We start from the raw sequence: 18,987 nt of genomic DNA, 5'->3' as shown, positions 1-18,987 counted from the left end.
TATGAACAGGTAAAATTCTTGTTTTTATTTTGAGGCTTTTCCTGTAATCAGGGGATTTAAAATGTTTACTTTTTGGGGTTTTCCGCAATCTGCCGCAAAATTTCAGTGACTTTTTTTTTTGGTTCAAGCCTGATTGTTAAATACGCGTCACATGACATAACTTTCATTTTCGAGGAGGACCGTGCACGTCGTAAAGTAAATGAGTGATTTACAAGTTATTTGAGTTCTTTGAGGGTTTGTACCTGGAAAACGGATTGATGTAATTCTTGTACGACCATGTGGATAGAATCCATCCAAATATTTATCTGAGTGGTATGTTGCATTAATAAACACCCGGGCAACGCCGGGTAGTAGACTATTTTATGTAAAAAGCGGATTGTTATTGTGCATAAATATTTCCGATATAGTCTATCAGATGTAATTCAGTTTAATGTGAGTAAAGATTATAGTTGATAATGCATATATTTTCCCCTTTTGTGCTGACTGAAAATGTACTCATAACTTGTATCATTGATAACGATTATTAACGTTGATGAGGTGTTTTGGCAAAAATATGTTTTACTGGTGTTTTGCAAATCTTGCTTTACGCGCATTTATTTATTCCTTAACGCGTTAGAAACTAGTGTCAGTGTACTACAAAAGCATCAACTGGACTGCTCTTACATTTTTTAGGTAGCCCGTGCAACGCCGGGCACGCAGCTAGTAAATATATAAATGAAGAAAATAATTTGGTTCGGTTTGTATTGATTTTTTGAGCAATCACGTTGGTTATTGTTCTCATTTGACTATTTTGAATTCCTATGATTTTATTTTCCCACCGCCTCCCTCTGCAGTACCACCGTCAACCGCCCCCTCCCGATTTTGCTCCTATAGTGAGTAAAGCCTCCAAGTTGCGTCCATATCCTACACACACGCATACGTACACACACCTGCACACATACACAGACACTCATGCCTGCACACAGACACAAACACACACACTCGTGGTTTCGTGATTGCAAAAAAAAATTGGAATTCCAGATTTCAAAATTCAAATAAATTTTTAGTCTATATATTTATATACATAAGAGCCTAAATAGACTATGTTGCACCAAACAAAACAGGTGCCAAAGAAACTTCTAGAATTTGGAAAAATTTTGCCCAAATAAGCACACAAAGTTTTAAAATAAATGAAAATTAATGATGAATACCTTAAAATTAATTTAAATAAATAAAAATTAATTTAAGTACATTTCGTTAAAATAAAAATTTAAAGCATGGGTGGGGTGGGGAGGCACTTTCAACGATATAATAGTATTAAAAAAAGGTGAAAAAAATATTTTTAAAAAGAGAAAAAATTGATTAAGTTGAAAAATAAAGAAAATCGGCATTTCTCTCCTAGAAAAGTAAACATTCAGAAACATATCACATGTCTGTGTGACACCGAAAAATTTTGAATTTATTAGACGACACTAGTTACAAAAATATAAACACTGTTTAATAACAGAAAATGATCCAAAAAATGAAAAACTATTCAATCCGGTCTAAATCAAAATCAAGGAAGTTAAAGACACTAGGGTGCAAAAAGAATCTTCTAACAATGGAGTCGTTTCCGAAATTTTAAAAGTATTTTTTTCTGAAAGAGCATGCTTCAAAACATAGGACTTGACCATTTAAAAAATAATTTGACAAAGTTTACTATTTAAAATAAAAATATTTAAAGCGGTGCGCTGACTGAATTTCATTTTTATGCTTCTGCGCTTGACATCAGAAATGATGAACTGCCATTCACTGCTGCCATAAACGCAGAGAGCAATATTTAATTCCCTTCTTTACAAATATGTAATGGCAACGATATAGTTGATAGCAAGCATAGAGCGCAATATTTAAGTCACTTCTGAATGGGGTTGTTTCCTTCAGTGAAAGGTAGTACTTTTAGTCACTGAAATTGATAGAATAAGCAAAAAATAATAATAACAGAGACCCAGAAAATGCTTTCATTTTCCCCCACAGTTATTTTTTAATTAAATTTTTAAAATGTCCGTTTTTTCAAACAAGGCGTGATCTTGATGATGTCACAAATGATGCTCTTTGGCACAGCTTTGTACCGCATTTCCAAGTTATGATAATCAAGAAGCAAATAAAAATTGAGCTCTACACTTGCTATCAACCATATCGTTGCCAATACATGTGAGTAAAGATGCGAATTAAACATTTTGCTGTGTGAATGGCAACACGGAATGGCATTTCATCATTTGTGATGTCATCGGCAAGAAATGTAAACAATGAAAGAGCACCAATTTAAGTAATTTTTTAAAAATATTAAACTTAAACAGCTTATTTAAAAACGGTCAGATCCTATGATTTTAAGCATGCTCTTTTACAAAAAAATACTTTTAAAATTTTGGAAACGACCCCATTATCGTAACCTGGAAACGCGGTAGGCAGTAAGCCTAAATGTTTAGCGCTCCAGTGAAATACGCGGCAAAGTGCATCATTTGTGACGTCATAAAGACCACGCCTTGTTTGAAAAATCAGACTTTTTAAAAAATTAATTTTAAAAAAACTTGGGGAAAATGAAAGTGTTTTCTGGGTCTACGTTATTATTATTTTTTTTTTGGTTGCTCATTCTATCAACTTCAGTGGCTAAAAGTAGTACTTTTGACTGAAGGAAACAACCCCATTTAAAACTGAAATAAACTAACAGTATTTTTAAAGCATTAAAGTGGTGGAATCAAGCATTAAAATCAATTTTCGAATTTTTTCGGGTACGTTCTGCCCATTTCTTTCTTTCTTTCTTTTTTTTTTTTATTAAACACTCTTTGCGAGGAGAAGAAATTAATTTTCATAATCATGTTTAGGCTCTGGAAGGAACCTTTCTAGAAGGACTTTTTTCACATTTATGAATGAAAGAAGTTAGTTTCCGCAATTTTTTTAAAGTGATTAGTTGTTGCAAAATTTTGTTATCTGTTGCTTTTATTCTGTACTAACGCCGATAAAATTTGTACTTGTTTTTTGTTTTTTGCTTCCTTACGTTTCTTTTAAGGTTTTACATTGTCTTTTTGTTTAAAACAAGCTTCATTTTACTGTAATGGCTTTTCCCGCACGTTTTGAACAGTCCGCCGTTTAATGGAATTAAAACTTCATTCTAATTAACGGGTAGATAATATATAACATAACATAACACAATGTGTCATTATCTATTTCTTAACTGTTTTGTTAAAACAGTAGGACAAAAATCGACGCAATAAAGAGAAAAGTCGACCGTAAATGTTGCTTTGGCAAAAAAGTCACACTTCCGAAAATTCAACTTTTAAACACGCTAATGGCGCTGTGTTTCTCCCAGAAATTACTATTCAGTCAATGATATGCTCACTATCTGCTCCTTTCCTTTTTCTCTTTGAAAAAGAAACATGCAGAAAATTATCGGTGAGGCATAGGAAATATAAGAATCAATGCACAATTAGAAGTGCTATACTAAAAAAAAAAGAAAAAATAGGAAAAAAAAGGAAAAAGTAGGAAAAAAAGGAGTGGGCTTCAAAAAGTAGGAAAAAGTAGGAAAATAAGGAACTCTTTGGGGTCTGATTTTTGATTTACTTTAAAATTCAGTCTTTAAGAACTTCAGCTGAAATTATTATGGTTATCAATCAACCATTTATTTCTGAAAACTTTAATTGTGAAATTTAAAAACATGACACACCTCATACCATAAAATGAGTATTACTTTTTAAAAGTAAAGAAAATGGAGAGTTTCATTCAAATTTGAATTATCTGGATAACATGATATAAAATGGTTTAGTTAAGAGCATAAAATAATAATTATACCCTGTGATTTTTAATACATTTTTTATAAACAGATGCTGAGTGCAATTTGTACCAATATGGAATATTGCTCTATCATTACTGCTAAGGATGAAAACCCTCATAATAATGATAGTAAAATTATGAACTTAACCCCCTTATCCAGCCAGTTTCTAACTAAATTTGCTTTCAGCCGTAAAAAAAAAAAAAAAAAAAAAAAAACCCAAATGTTTTGGTAGCTTCAAAGAATTCAATAGAAATCACAAAGAGTGATATGATGATCCATAGTCTAAAGAAATAATACCTTTTTGTTGAGAATTTGTTCCAAAAACTCAAATGTTGTCATGTCTCTGCACTTTCCCCTCTTTCTTGGATCCCACTCCAGCATGATCTGAAGCCAGCGCTCAATATCTCCTTTCAATACACTGCAATAGAGCAAACGATCAAAATAAAATATGTCACACAAATAAATCTCCCTCCTTGACAAAGAATTTTCATATAAATTCAAGTACAAAGAAATTTCATGAACATTATACAATTTAACTAAACCTCTTGAAAATGATTATCAAGGAAACAAATCCCAAATATTTGTTCTAATTCAAATTATTTCCTCAAAATTTACTAGAGAAGATATACAAGCAGAAAATTGGAACAGTGAACCCACTATTCTAATTTCTCAAAAATAATATTTGTTAGAGTTACAGTAAACTGCAGATTATCAGCTGTTGGATTATCCGCACAGATTTTTCGACATTTATTTTTTAAAAAATTATGATTCTGTTCGTTTTTAAATTTTACACATATTTTTACTTCCTTTTATGAAGTAAAGGAAGTATTGTATTCACCAAAAAGTTTCGACCCAAAAATAGGCCTCAGTTTCCATTTTGCTCGCCCCTGAATGAATGTCGTGTTTTTTTTTCAACCTGACCACATGTGGATATATGTCTAAGAACATATAGGCACTCGAAGTATCCATTTTGACGATTCTTGAATTACAAGTTTTCTCATGACGTCTGTCTGTACATATATGTGTATGTGTCTTGCACAACTCAAAAACAGCATGTCCTAGAAAGTTGAAATTTGATACGTAGACTCCTAGTGGGGTCTAGTTGTGCATCTCGCCTTTTGGTTGCATTCCGATGTTCCTAAGGGGGTCTTTTATGCCTTTTTGGGGGTAAATCATAGTTTAATATCAATGCAAACTCAAGTGGTGTTATAATTTGGCAACATATTGCCAAGCTTTTGGTCGCTAAGATTTCTTGCCAACTTGACGACAAAAAATTTAGCTTTCTTTTTTAATTTGCTTTCATTTTGGCCACTATTGGTGATATTAGAGAGTTAAGCATTGAATCACATTAAAATGTCCAATATTGGGAAACTTAATCTGTATAAAATGTTTCTTTGCTTCTGTTCGCAACAAACTTGGGGCAAAAATATTTAAAGTGTTTCTTTGCTTACTCCAAGGCACTATTATCATTAAATTTGCGTAAAAGGCAGTCATGTGATCAGCTTGTTTATGTTCAATGTTAGTAGATGCAATGTAGCAATGTTTTTAGTTATAATTCAAATGTATGTGTGAGTGTTATTAATGTTTTTTAGCCACTGTATACACTAAGTATCATTTTTTACTTATTATTCAGATTTTCTGCAATTTTCGTTTATCCGTGGCTATTGTGCCACCCTATTCCGTGGATAATCAGGAGTTTATTGTAGTACTTTCACCAAATACTTTTTATTTTAGTTTTTCTATAAAGTATTTCATTATTTTCAGTTCAATCATAGTTGCATCTTTAGTTTTATACTTCTCTTCAAAGATATTTCAATTTTTCCAGGGCTTAAGCTGAGTTTAAAAGCGTTTTGGCAAAAAGGCTAAAACTGAAAAAAAAAAAGGCTTTAGCAAAACACTAAACTGTAGAAGGTTAAAGAACATACTAGTGCCGTCCTTAAGCTAATTAGAGCAAAAGGAACCAATTGGGCCCCGCGGGAGCAGGGGCCTTGCTCTAAAAAACCTTTTTTTCCTAACGAAAATAAATAAGGAAAAAAGAATGAAATAAAGTTCAAATCAACTAAACTGATATATGCTTAACTGGTGTTTAATCTGGGAGTATGGAGCTATTTTCAGTTCGGTTAAGAGAGTAAAGAGAATTTCCTGAAGCTTTTAGCAACCCTAATAAAGTTAGCAAAATATATTTCCAGAATAATTAGTCTCAAATAAATTTCTGGAATAAAAAATTAAAACGCATATAGCCAGTTGAAAATTTTTAAATCAATATCCAAGATCGCGCCGTACCCACTGTACCCTATAATTCCCAGCCAAAAAAAGAAAGGAACTAGGTAGTATGGAATCAATGTGCAAATTTTTTATGATTATCAGCAATTAATACGATGACCAATAACATCCGGGTCAAGACGAGACCCACGTGATAACAGGCCAGACATCTCCCCTCCCCCCCCCCCGCTTCGTTACGCCACCAGTCGTCGATCTATGAACTTGGCGCGAAACTTTGAAAGTAGTGCAGTTTACCAGTGTAACCAGTAGTGTTGCTTGCTCTGGTTGATATAGATGAAATAGGAAATATGTAACTTCGGATGCACATTTTTGAATACAATTCTGTTTGATTTATCTCTTCCTTTCCACGTACCGGAATGTAGAGGCAATTAAAAAATATATATATAGTACAAGTTTTAAGTGTCTGCTGAGTGAAAATGAGTCAGCGATTTCCGCTTCCGAACAACCTGCATGTGAAGAAAAAAGCTGGGCGCCTCATGGAATAAATTTTAAAGTTCGGAGGTAAGTACTTTTCTCAGATAAACAAATTTACATTTTATGCAGTTAAGATTACTTAAGTTTTCCTCCATTACACGAACAATTGTCAGTTTCCTTTCTGATATCTTTGTCTGTAATTTGTAATTTCAGTATACTGCTTTAATATTTGAAACGGTTAACTTGCAACTTTTTATTTCTTTATTTTTTTCAAGTTTGTACACGCATTTAATCGAAATGGATTTTCCAAGCTGACAATATACATATGTCAAAATTTTCTTCAAATATACTTGTTGCTATCAGAAGCAACGTAACTTGGTGTTGATATTCAGTTAATATGTAAACAAGTTTATTGAAAAGGCTTTTAACTGAACTAATCTTATATTTTCGGTTTCGATTAAATTCTTTCATACGCTAGCATGTGTTATTTTGATCAAAAAAAATTCCTTGATGGGCTTCCGTAGTTCTGAGATAGAAGATTAAATTTGAACGCCGGAGGTCGTGGGTTCGATACTCAAACATTTCCCCCCAACTACGCCCCTGCAATGTTATTCAAACAAGCTGGTTCTGTGCGTAAATTAAAAAATATATATATGTTTTTTTTTCACTGTTGTCTTTAAGTTTTATGATATTTATGCACACATTGTGGTTAAGTTAACGAAATTCATAATTTCTGGGCTTGCGAAAGATTAATTTTGAGCAGTGGATACACAAAGTGTTTTTGCCAAATGCTCTATGCTTGTTTGTTTATGCTTAAAAAGGGCAAAATGTCTTGAACTACATATTTTTTGAACTCCTTGGGTTTTCTGTCAATAAGCTTTCAGGAACTCTGAAACTGTAACATAAATTGAATTAAGGGGCTGTCTATAAAGTATGTTGCAAACTTTTAAACAAACCCCCCCCCCCCTCCTCCTTGTTACATGTAACGCTGTTCAACATGAGCATATTGTTATAAACAACGCGTGATGTCACACTTCTTGTTATCCCCTCCCTTCCCCCTGTCACAAAACTGTCACATTTATTTCCTAAAAGAGCATACTCAGCAAAATGTTGATCTAAATTTAACATATATGAGGTTTTAAGTATTAAAGAAAGTTGCTAAAATGGTCATTCTATGAAAAGTTTTTTGAAAAAGGTTACTTTGACATCAATTAATGCTTTTTAAAATAATTTTTCAAAAGCTTAAAATGATGAACTATTAAAGCCCCCCCCCCCCCACACACAAGAATCATTAGCAGCAGAAAAAGCCAAAAATGGAAAAGTAGCCGAATTCCAAAAAAAAGGCTGTTTAGATATTGAATACATTTTTTTGATGTACAACATACAGTATTCATGATGTTGCATTATTCATTCTTTAATTAACGTTTTTCAAGTTGAATTCCTGTGTAATTTTTCGAGAGTGCCCACCGAAGGGGGGGGGGGATTGGAATTATAGTCTTATAGTAATGATAGCTTTTCAACGGCTATAGTTATAAATAACTGTACCCTTGAAATTTTAAGGGAGATGGAGATGTTTTTTTTTTTTGGGGGGGGGGGGGGGGTTGAAGTTTTCATAATTGAAGGGGGTAGGGCACCGTCTACTTTGGGGGATGGCACCCAAGCATTCACGTCTTTTTAAAAGCATAAATTTGCTCAGCTAAGTTAACATTAATAATTATGTACTTTAATTTGATGTTATGTCTTTGAAACATATTGCAATCATGTTTCCCGTTTACTTAAGTAAAAATGTTTATTTATTTTTTAAAATTTCATTTAATTCTTATTCAAATACAATAGTAATATTATTTTTTGTTTTGATGTAATTGTAAAATGAAAGTTCATTTATTTATTTGAATACTTCTTAAGACTTAATGTTTCAATACAATATACGAGTAGTTAAAATGCGATTAGTTAAAAAAAACAATTTCTAATGAAAAATAAAACTGTGTTTATTTATCACTTTGTTTTAACATGATTGTAAAATAAAATCGTGTTTAGTTATTTGAAAACTTTGTAAGACTTATAAATGTTTTTACGTAAAATACTATGAATTAAGCTCAGTGTATTTATTAATGTATGATTATCGGTTCCTTTTTATGTTTTCAAATGAAAAAGTAGAACTTGTAATGCTGCTAAAATAATAGAAGACAATAATAAATAAACCAAATAGTTTTATTTAACCAAAATATTAATCGAAGTGCTCACTTCCCAATATCATTGTGGATCGACAAACGATGACGTCATTTGCTAGTTGGATGGCCTTCCTATCTCGAAGGCCTCGGTCAAGAGCCCCTATCCCAGGATCTTGCTATTATATGGACAATGCGGGAGTTGCCCCCCCCCCCCCCCCCCGAGACCACGAAATTTTGACAATTTCCAAAGCTATCTATTTCATTTATATATTTATTTTTATTATTATTTTTTTTTTAACTTTCTTTATTTGTGTTGATAGACAATGCTAAAACTCAACAGCAATAATTTCTCTAACATACAATTGACACTAACGTAGGTGCAACTCCGAAAAATAAATAAATAATTGAACCTCAAGTACTGCGTGGTTGATACACGTAAAAAAACACTCCACAACAATTTTAAAGAACACCAACAGCTTCCATTCCTCTCCTAACGTTTACATATAGCCAGGAGTTTGGTTTTCAAATCTCCAATGTCAAAAAATTTCTAGGAAAAAGCCCCAAACCCTGACATATTTTCTAAAGTGACCGAAAATGTGTTTTTAACACTTGAATTTAAAAAAAAAAAAATAGGGGGAAGCTACTCGAATGCCCACCCTCTTACCTCATTTTTATCATAAAAAACTGACAAAAACTACATCATTAGGTTTTCAATTTAAAAACATTTCCAAGGAAGGAAGATTCACAACCCTCCTCCCCTGCTTCTTCCCTAACGTCTCCAAAGGTTAGAAGGTCGTGTTTTTAAGATTCGAATTTCAAAAAATTTCAGGGGGAAAATCTCTAAGCGCTTTTTTTTAATTAATAACCCCTTTCTTTAGCATCAGCACAAAAGCCTAAAATTTCCCTTTTAGAAAATACTGCCACGAGAAAACCCTCGTACCCTTCCTTCCCATGGATAGCATAAAATTGATTTCAGTTTGGAAAAAAATCCGGAGAGAATCTCCTCCCTTTTCCTCTGTCGTTACCAATTAAGGTCTAAAACTGCATTTTTAACACATCAGTATGGAATTTTTTTTGAAGAATCACCAAATACCCTAACGTCACTGATGATAGTCCAAATTGCTTCTTAGAGGCTGATTTTGAAAGTTTTAAGCAGAAGATCACCAAATTCCCTTTTTTCTCCTTCTTCATCAAATTACACCTAACTGGGACTAAAAGTTCGGAAAAGAATTCTGAGTGAAGCCCCCATTTTCTTATCGTTACCAAAATTATCCTGAACTTATCTCAAATTTTAAAAATAATTGGGTGGGTAGAAAACCTCTGCCTCTCACCCTTTCCCTTAATTTTACAAAAAAATGTTCAAATTTGCAATTTTAGACGTGAGCTTTTAAGACTCTTCCAGGGACCATGGGCAGTTTATCTGACCTCTAATGTCCCCCCCCCCCAACCTAGCCTCATCTCTGTACCAAAACCTTTTTTAAACTTCAGACTTGGAAAATTTCCAAGAAGAGCTCCCCCGTTTGCTGCAACTCTGTACTACTTCTGACATCCCAAAGACATTCTAAAATTCCTTTTTTTTTTTTTTTTGAACTGGTAAATTTTGATGCATTTTACTTTTCGTCATAGCTATGAACTGTGCACATAGGCGGTTCGTATGGGGGGGGGGGGAGCCGTCTGCTCACTTCTAAGAGTTCACCCTTAGGGCTTGCTTCCTCACTTTTCATCATCATAATGATCTATAGAAAAATGATTTCTTACTGGGTGGATTGATTAATTTCAGGAAAATAAGAAGTAAAAATTCTAACTAAATGGACTTTTCTCTTGCTGTTTCAAAATAATTCAGTTTAGAAATGGAAGAGGGAAGTGGACGATGGCCATCCGTTCCAATTTTGGAGGCCATATTTCACATTTTTTGGAATTCGTTTTATCAGTCGTGTTAAAATCTCTTAATATAGTCCAATTTTACAAAAAAAGAAAGAAAAAAATCAGAATCAGGGGTGCCGCACCATACCCCCCCCCCCTTTTTTTTGTGCACCAGCCCCCTATGATTGTGCATAAAGAACCTCAGAGCTTCTTATCTTACGTTCTTAAAACTCACACTTATTTTTGTAGGCATTATTTCATTCATTTCTTAAGAAAAAAAAAGTAAAAACCAAACGTGATGTAGAAATTTGAGGAAAACTGATAATTGTGGCAGTTGTGAATCCTTGCCCGCTTGGAAAAATCGACCACACTTCATTCTGTACAAGGCCCCCACCAGAATTCTCCAATCGGGCCCCGTATGCACTAAGGCAGGCTCTGGAACATACTAACATATCTTTCTAAATGCATCTTTGTGTATCATAATCCAGTTGAAAACTAAATTCCAAATTCAGCTATGACATATAGAAAGAAATAAGTACAGCAGCTATTGTTACTAAAAAAATTCTTTCACATTTGAAATTAAAAATTTAGAATGGTATTTACTGTTGAGAGCACACAAATTTATATTTAAAGCGGTACATGTCCTCTGGGTTCAAAAATAGGTTCATACGGGGGAGATAATGCCCATTAAGATGATTATTGTTAAATTTAATGTCGTATATACTCGCATGTAAGTCAACCCCCTACTTTTAGGAAGAAAATGGGGGGAGGGGGGGGGGGAGAATTGAAAACCCGCATATAAGTCGACCTGCGCGCTTTCTGAAAAAATTGGAAACATTTTGCCGCTATTTCTGAACATAAACGTTACAAAGAGGAAGGAAATTAAATGAAATAAACATTCTTATGTTGAAAAACGTCCAATTTTCATACTTTTACACAAAAAGTGTTCACTTCTGTGATCCTGATTTCTGTAAAGGGTTTGACTTCGCTGTTACAATTTTTGTTGCTTGTTGCTTTTATTTTGAATTAATATCAATAAAATTCTGCACTGTAGCCGTATTACATTAATTTAAAAAAATGAGCATTAATTCCCTACCATGGGGAAAATTCCCGAAATATGGCAATTCCCGCGATTTTCGCTTATTCGGCAGTTTACTATAATTATTTAGCTTTTGTTTCACAGTCAGACCATGTAAAATAAAAGCAGAATGTGTAAGTATTTACTTCTTTAACATCTGTTTAAAAGGATTGGAATAAAAACGGAAAAAATTGGTGTTTTTTTTTTCCAAAAATTATTCTAGAAACATTTTTGGAAATTCTGCCCTGCATATAAGTTGACCCCAGAACTTTTAAACCTTCTCTTTTTTCGTGCTAACTTTCTTGAATTATATACGTTATTATAATTATATTGCGAGTATATACAGAAATAATTTAAACATTATAACTAAGATTTCTAGTAAGGTTGTTGAATATCACCATGCTTGTTTCCTCTCTGGGATCATGCATCATTTTTTCTTGTTATTATTTGAGAAAAAAAGCGAAAATGGCTTGCTTCATTTTCGTAATTCAGATAGTTTTCTCACATTTTGCAAAAAATGTGACTGCAGTGGGAAACCCCGATTTTCTCTTGTATGTGATTTTTTGGCATTCTAAATCTTTTACTCTACATAAAAATAGTGTCACACACACAGGAAGATTATCCCAATAAGAATGACAATAGAAGAGTTGGTGATTCCAATCAAAACTACTAGGACAGGTAAAGTTTAAAAAAAAATTTCTATCGGTAATATTGGGCAGCTTGGCTATTTCATCAAAGAACAAGAATTAATCATTTCATTCTGGATTTCATACCTGGATATATGATGCCAAGAGAGAAATTTCATTGGAGAATACAATATTCTTATCTTCATCCAAATATGCTCGAATTTGAGAAGAGCTCTTCTTTTTTATTATTGGTATCCTTTTAGAATAAAAAAATAATAATAATATTACTAAGACAGAGTCGAATGTACACATCATGGAGTGATCATCATCATCAATATGTTATTTCACCAACACAAAATTAAAATTTTTCATCATACCCAGAACACAATTCAGCTTGGTATCTCTCAAAATACCATCTTTCAAGAACACCCCTATCACATTTTTGCCAAACATAAGTTTTTATCCTCTGCTTAATTCAAAATGTTAATAGTCCTCAGTCACCAATAGTGAAATTTCTTTGCACTTAAGTTTTTGGAGGGTTTCTTTCTTAAGGCCTTGAGATTGCTTTTTTAAAAATCAAATTGCAGTTTTATTGCTATGTACTCATACTGTAGTTGTTGCTTTTTTTCTATCATATACACTGAAACTTCTATGAGTGACCACCTCTATACAACCACCACCGTCACTAAACACTAATTCACTGCGGGCACCGATTAATACACATTAAAGCACTGGAGTTTCGCTGCTTTCCAGATGACAACAGGTTTCAATTTTGTGTTATCCATGCTGCTCTAAACAATCTATATATATATATATATTAACATCTATTTATAGCTATATATTAACATCTATTTCTATCTATATATTAACATCTTTGGAAAATGTCTCACCAGAGCAGCTATTTGTCTGTTAAGACAAAGGTTTTTTTTTTTCTAAAATAAATTGTCCTCAAAAAAGGATATATCAACATAAATGACTGCCAAAATAGTCTGTGTCCGCATTTGAGGATGTCCATACGAAAGAGGTTCGGTTACGCTTAACGCCTTACTGACAGGTTAAAAAGTTTCTGTATTTGAGAGGTGTCCGTTAGGATGGGTTTTACTGTATTTTTCTTTATTTAAATTTTTTAATTCATATTATACATCATAATATCAAAAATGGTGTCAAACCAAACAGCAACTTATACACACTGGCGTAGCTAGGGAGGGGCGGAGGGGGCGGTCCGCCCCAGGCAGCACTTTTGGGGGTGTGGCAATTTCACACTTTTGATGCGAAAAAATCCAACGCGTTTTCGCAATAAGGAAATCATGCTTTTGATCTATTACTGGAGGCAAAAAAAAAGTTCTTCGAATTGTAAGGTTTTGGTACAACTGTGATAATAAAATTACTCTAATACAAACCATGTGTTTTTCGTGAGGACATCTTAGTACTGTTGTTTGTTTTTTTCTCTTCCTTACTGTAAAGCTATAGACCGAGGGTGGTGACAGTGTAAAGCCAAGAGAGTACCATGTTTTTTTTTTTTTTTTTTTTTACTGTTAACTGTTGCAACAACAAGTTTAATATGGAAACAATAAGTTTCATAAGCTTTTCGTTATATGATGAAGCTGCAAATTGATTTTCAGAAAGTTCCCTGGAAATCACCTTATTTTTAGAAAAAAAAAAACTGTTTTTTGAAAGGAAAGTGACAACAAGAGTAAAAGAAGGGAGGTCTTAAATGGTAGACGATTTCTTGCTTATTTTCAGGATAGCATTTCAACAATTGCTTTCATTGGTAATTGATTACGAAATGTTCATTAAAACAGAATGGATTTTATGTTCATTTTATAAAAACACTTATTCACAACTCAAAAAATACTTGCTTGCGTTACTTTTTTATAACAACAAATTCCTTTAAACAATGAGTTTCACATTTAGTCATTCATTTAAAAAATAGGTTTCTAATCAGCAAAATAATGTCTAGGTAAAGCCTTTCACATTTACATACCAAGTAATGATTTTTGTATAGTTAATCGAATGTAAAAAGGGCCACCTGATCTTATCGGCCTCTATCAGTGAAAACGAGAATCATCCAAATTTGGTAATATAGCAGTACCGGATCTAGAGGAGGGAATGTGGGGGGGGGGGGGACTCTACTCTTACCCTGGGTGGCAACTTCTGAGTTTGTCAACATTAATGTGATTCGCTCAAGCACGGATCCAAAAGGGAGTTATAACTCCCTTTTGGATCCCCCCTGAGAAACCAAATTGACCCTAAATTTGCGTTTCTAAAACTTTAAATTAGGAAAATTTTCCCGACATTTACGCTCCTTCCTACTCTCACAAAGCTTAAAATGCATTTTGAGGACTTTGATTTGAAATTTTTCCAGAGGAGAGTTACTTACCACCCCTTTCTCCCTTAACTTGGCTAAACATAGCCTAAAACAGAGATTTGAGGGGCTCCATTTTCAACCCCACCCCCTTTTTTGCTGTCTAACGTTGCCAAAGATAGCTTTAAAATTGTGTTTGAGCCCGGAGAATTGGCACCCACCGAAAACGGCTTAAAATTGCGTTGTTAAACACTCAATAAATGTCACATTTTTTGGGAAGAGCAACTGAACCTCTCTATCTCTTAACGTCACCAAACTGCTCAAAAGTGAAGTTTCAGGCATTGAGTCTCGAAACATTTCCAAGGGATAACGCCCACCCAACCCTTCACATCTCATCTTTTAGCCTAATATTGAGTTTTTAAAACGTCAATACCAACAAATTCCTGAGGGTCTTTGTTGGAGTTAGGGAAGGTCCTTATACCACTAGATACAGCCTACATTTACGTGTTCTTTAATTTAGTTGAAAAACTTTCTGGACAGAGGGCCTCTGAACCTTCCCTGATATTTTCACGTATCCAAAGATAGCCTAAAATTGCCTTTATAACACTTCAAATTCAGAAAAATTCCTTGAGAAGTTCCAACCTTCTAGCGTTACCAAATAAAGCATAAAACTAATTTTAATTTTGCTTTCCAAGCCTCTTTTTTCTATATGCATTGCAAAAAATTGCCTGAAACTCTCAATTTTGACTTACATTTTGGAATTTTTCAGAGGGGCTATGAATTCCTTTTTTTTTCTCTTCTGCAAGAAAAATAAGAAGGGAAATGCTTAAGTTTCTTTCCTTCTTTATTAAAATCTTATTAAAATACTTTTGACTCTTTAATATACTAACTATTTCTGATCAAAAAGGTGGCAAATTGAGGAACCGCCCTGGGTGGCAGAAAGTGTAGCTACGCCACTACTTATACATTACCTTTTTTTGTCTCTCCTTGTTCATTTGCATAACATTAATGTGTTAAAGAAAAAGTGCCTAAAAACATTAATGCGCTGAACATGCAACCTTTCATTTTAATTTGAATACTTATTGTGATTTAACTATTATCTTTCTGTGAAAACATTTAAACCATCTTATATGAATTTGATAACGGTAAATTTTGTTTGCAGAACAAGCAAGTATTTTAGCAACAAAAAACCATTGCGACCAAGGAATAATGTATGATGAATGTGGATCTGTATATATTATCAAAGTATACCGAACACCCAAATTAATGTTACCAATAATAATACTAATATTAGCATTAGGCCTTATTGTTTATTTTACAAAGACTTTAAATGCAAGAATTTGAAACACTTTTTCAAATAATGCAATAAGAGACACAAACCTCTTGAATGTATACAAAATCATGCTTATAACTAATTCAAGAACTAAAACCTATAAAAATTCATTTGCACATGAGCAACCTTTCTAATTAAGTGCTGGGAAGAAATAAATGAAAATATCCACTGCATTAAATAATGAAAGAGAATAGTAAAGGGAAAAAAAGAAGAAGATTTTATCTAAAAAAATCAAAAGAACTTTTGTCACAGACACACAAAAGAGGCAGAGAGAAGAGAGAATAAATCAACCAACCATTCTGCAGGAGACTTGTCAGGCAAGAAAGGCCTAATGCCAGTAATCACTTCATGAGCTAAGAGTCCCAGACTCCAAAAATCCACAGTACAGGAGTATTTTTCAGACATGAATAATTCAGGAGCCTATGAGATATAGAAAAGACGTAACATAAATTTTCATCATTCATCTGGAATTCAACACCAGTTCACATTGATAAATCATAAATATTTCCCAGATTAAAAGCAATTTCCTTCTGAAGCATTTTAATGCACTGAAAAACTTACTTGGAGCTTCAAAAAATAAGTATATAATATTGATAAAAAAAATGGTATTGAATCACTTTTGACATTGATTGAATTCGTTAACAAGTTTAGCAAGATACAGCGATATTTTTTTAAATTTATTTAAACAATTGCTTTTGAGCGTTTGTTGTTATTATACTATTTTAAAACACACACACACACACACACAAAATTCATTTATCTTGGACATAATAATATGAGATTCCTGAGATCATGAAAAAATAATGAAAATACATTTTCCAGCACATTACTTACTAACCAAGATTAACAAGTCAAACTTAAAAAACCAAGAATATTCTTGTTTAATGAATTTATTTCAGATAGAATGAAAAGAGTATTCAACTTTTGATGATCAAGGCTAATTGACAACTGATTTGTGCAGAAAATATAATTTAAAAAAAAAAAGATTTTACACCATAAATAAAATACAAAAGCTGTTGGTACTTTTTGCTTACTTCATACAATGAAGGTTAACCTCGGAGTCCCAGCCTTTCAGGTAGTTTTAAAAGTCTTAAAGAAAATTCGAGAATGCCCATGAGTTCAGGTAAAATCTTTTTTTTTCTTTTGAAATGGTGGGGGGGGGGGGGGGGCAGAGTCTTGCATGCAACCTCTCAGCTAAAAATAAGCTTTGCTCCTTCTATATCGAGGTACTCTCTACCATACCACATTCTGGAAAACTTCATTCTTAAAAAAAAAAACCTTTCATTTCACTTCAAATTAAAAAAAGCTCACATGACTATGAATAGTTAGTTTAGGTTTTTATTATTCTTCAGATGTCTTTTGATTTAATTTCATGAAGCAGTAAAATCTTTGGTTTTAGAAAAAAAAAAAAAAAACTTTTAATTTAAGCTTTAAATTTAAGAAAGAAAAAGAAAAATACTTAAAACATTGCTCACAAGGTAATTTTATCAATAATAATGTGCTAACAGACTTGAATTAAGTCACACTAGAAAGTAAACTTTAAAGCAGTATAAAACATAACAAAATCAATACATTCCTTGAGGGTATTAAAAAGAATACTTATAAATATTTCCAACTTAGCATTGTCTCAAAATGAGAATTTGAGATGCTGTTTGAAAAATTTGGTTTTTAACTTTCAATAATATTAACACTAGAAAGACTGGCATTAGGCCTGTGTGGCCCCTCGCGTAGTTTGTTGTTTAATAACTCGGATAATATCTAACGGAACTAAATGGAATTTTCTGACTTTTCATTATATGACACTATTTGAATGCTTGTTTAATCATTTAATCATTCGCCTCATAGTACTGTTAATATTGATCCTTATACCTAGAAAGATGGGAGGGGCCACAGTGGCCCCTAAGCATTTTGACAGTTAAAAAATTTATTTTTTTTCCTTTCTCCTAATTGTTGTAGCATAAAAAAATGCCATTCACTCTAGTTTAACCTGTAACTTCCTCTTTATGCAACTGGTTGGATATCCAAATGCTATAAACAGTACCGACTGTTTACCATCCTAACGGTGGCCATTGCTCTTAGAAAGGAAAACTAATTCAACCTTTTGCCCAGTATAGAGAGAAAAACTAAAAATAATTAAGTACTAAGTTTTTATTTAGTCATGAAAGAAGGTGTATCAGGCATGTGGACTCCCTCAGGAAGAATTTTAAAAGAATTCACTCCAAAAATGGGTAGGGGCCACACTGGCCCCTTCAATCTTTCTAGGTATACAGAAAATGTCAGTCGTTCTAGTGTTAAGTTGCTGAAAGGGGCTTAAAAGCAGGTTACAAAACTACTACTTGATGTACAAAATGAATTTCCTGGAATCGGTCGTTATGTTAGCAATTTGAAGACCATTTAGAACTAATCTAAACCGTCTCACATTCATGCAACAAAAAAATAGTTGTGCTCAAAAGAGCTTTTTGTCATCAGCATGTTACGTAAATTGTAAAAAAAATATATATGTTTTGTCGTGCTGAATGGTTCTATTATTACAACTGAAAAAAAGTGATGAGTGATGAAATAACTTAAACATACATGTCCTTGAAAAATTTGCAGACTTTTTATAAGATAGTATTTAAACAACTATCAACAGTTATTTGACTTTTTGCCGTGTTCAACTATGCATTTTTCAATGAAAGTTTTTATACCAAAATTTGCTGTGCATTATCATGCTTTAAAATACTCTACATGGGAGTAATAAACGGTCAGCAATGAAACATATCTGTAGTAAAAAAATGCAGATCATGAAGAAAAATGGATTTTAAAATTCACTATGAAGCAGGATCCTTCACACTCACCAGGTACTGTAGGGTTCCAACAAAAGAGGTGCACAGGCTTCCCGTGTCCAATTCCTTTGCATATCCCAAGTCTATTAACTTAAAACTAACCTAAAAGAGGAAAGAAAAAATTTGTGAAGCAAAAAAGAAACACACTTGAAATCTTAATGGAAAAAAAACAAGCAAATTAAATATCAAAAGTAGTTTTTAAAATATTTCAGACTGCAAGAGTAACCATTACCCCGTTCAGGACGAACGACACGTCATAGCGTCAGCGCTAGATGGTTTTTCAAGATGAAAAGCGCATCCGT

General features: G+C 33.0%; 1 protein-coding gene across 1 annotated transcript in view; it reads right to left on the bottom strand.

Moving 5' to 3' along the window:
• LOC129218460 (inhibitor of nuclear factor kappa-B kinase subunit alpha-like) overlaps nt 1-18,987 on the bottom strand; it is a 57,675-nt gene that overhangs the window by 17,516 nt on the left and 21,172 nt on the right. The window contains exons 5-8 of the mRNA XM_054852740.1: nt 18,698-18,787; nt 16,156-16,280; nt 12,385-12,478; nt 4,085-4,252 (exon numbers count right to left, since the gene is read on the bottom strand). Coding sequence (XP_054708715.1) covers nt 4,085-4,252; nt 12,385-12,478; nt 16,156-16,280; nt 18,698-18,787 — 477 coding nt within the window. The remainder of the gene's footprint in view (nt 1-4,084; nt 4,253-12,384; nt 12,479-16,155; nt 16,281-18,697; nt 18,788-18,987) is intronic.

Source organism: Uloborus diversus, chromosome 1 (genome assembly GCF_026930045.1).
Source record: "Uloborus diversus isolate 005 chromosome 1, Udiv.v.3.1, whole genome shotgun sequence".
Taxonomy (NCBI): domain Eukaryota; kingdom Metazoa; phylum Arthropoda; class Arachnida; order Araneae; family Uloboridae; genus Uloborus; species Uloborus diversus.
This window is presented reverse-complemented; position numbering and strand designations above follow the sequence as displayed.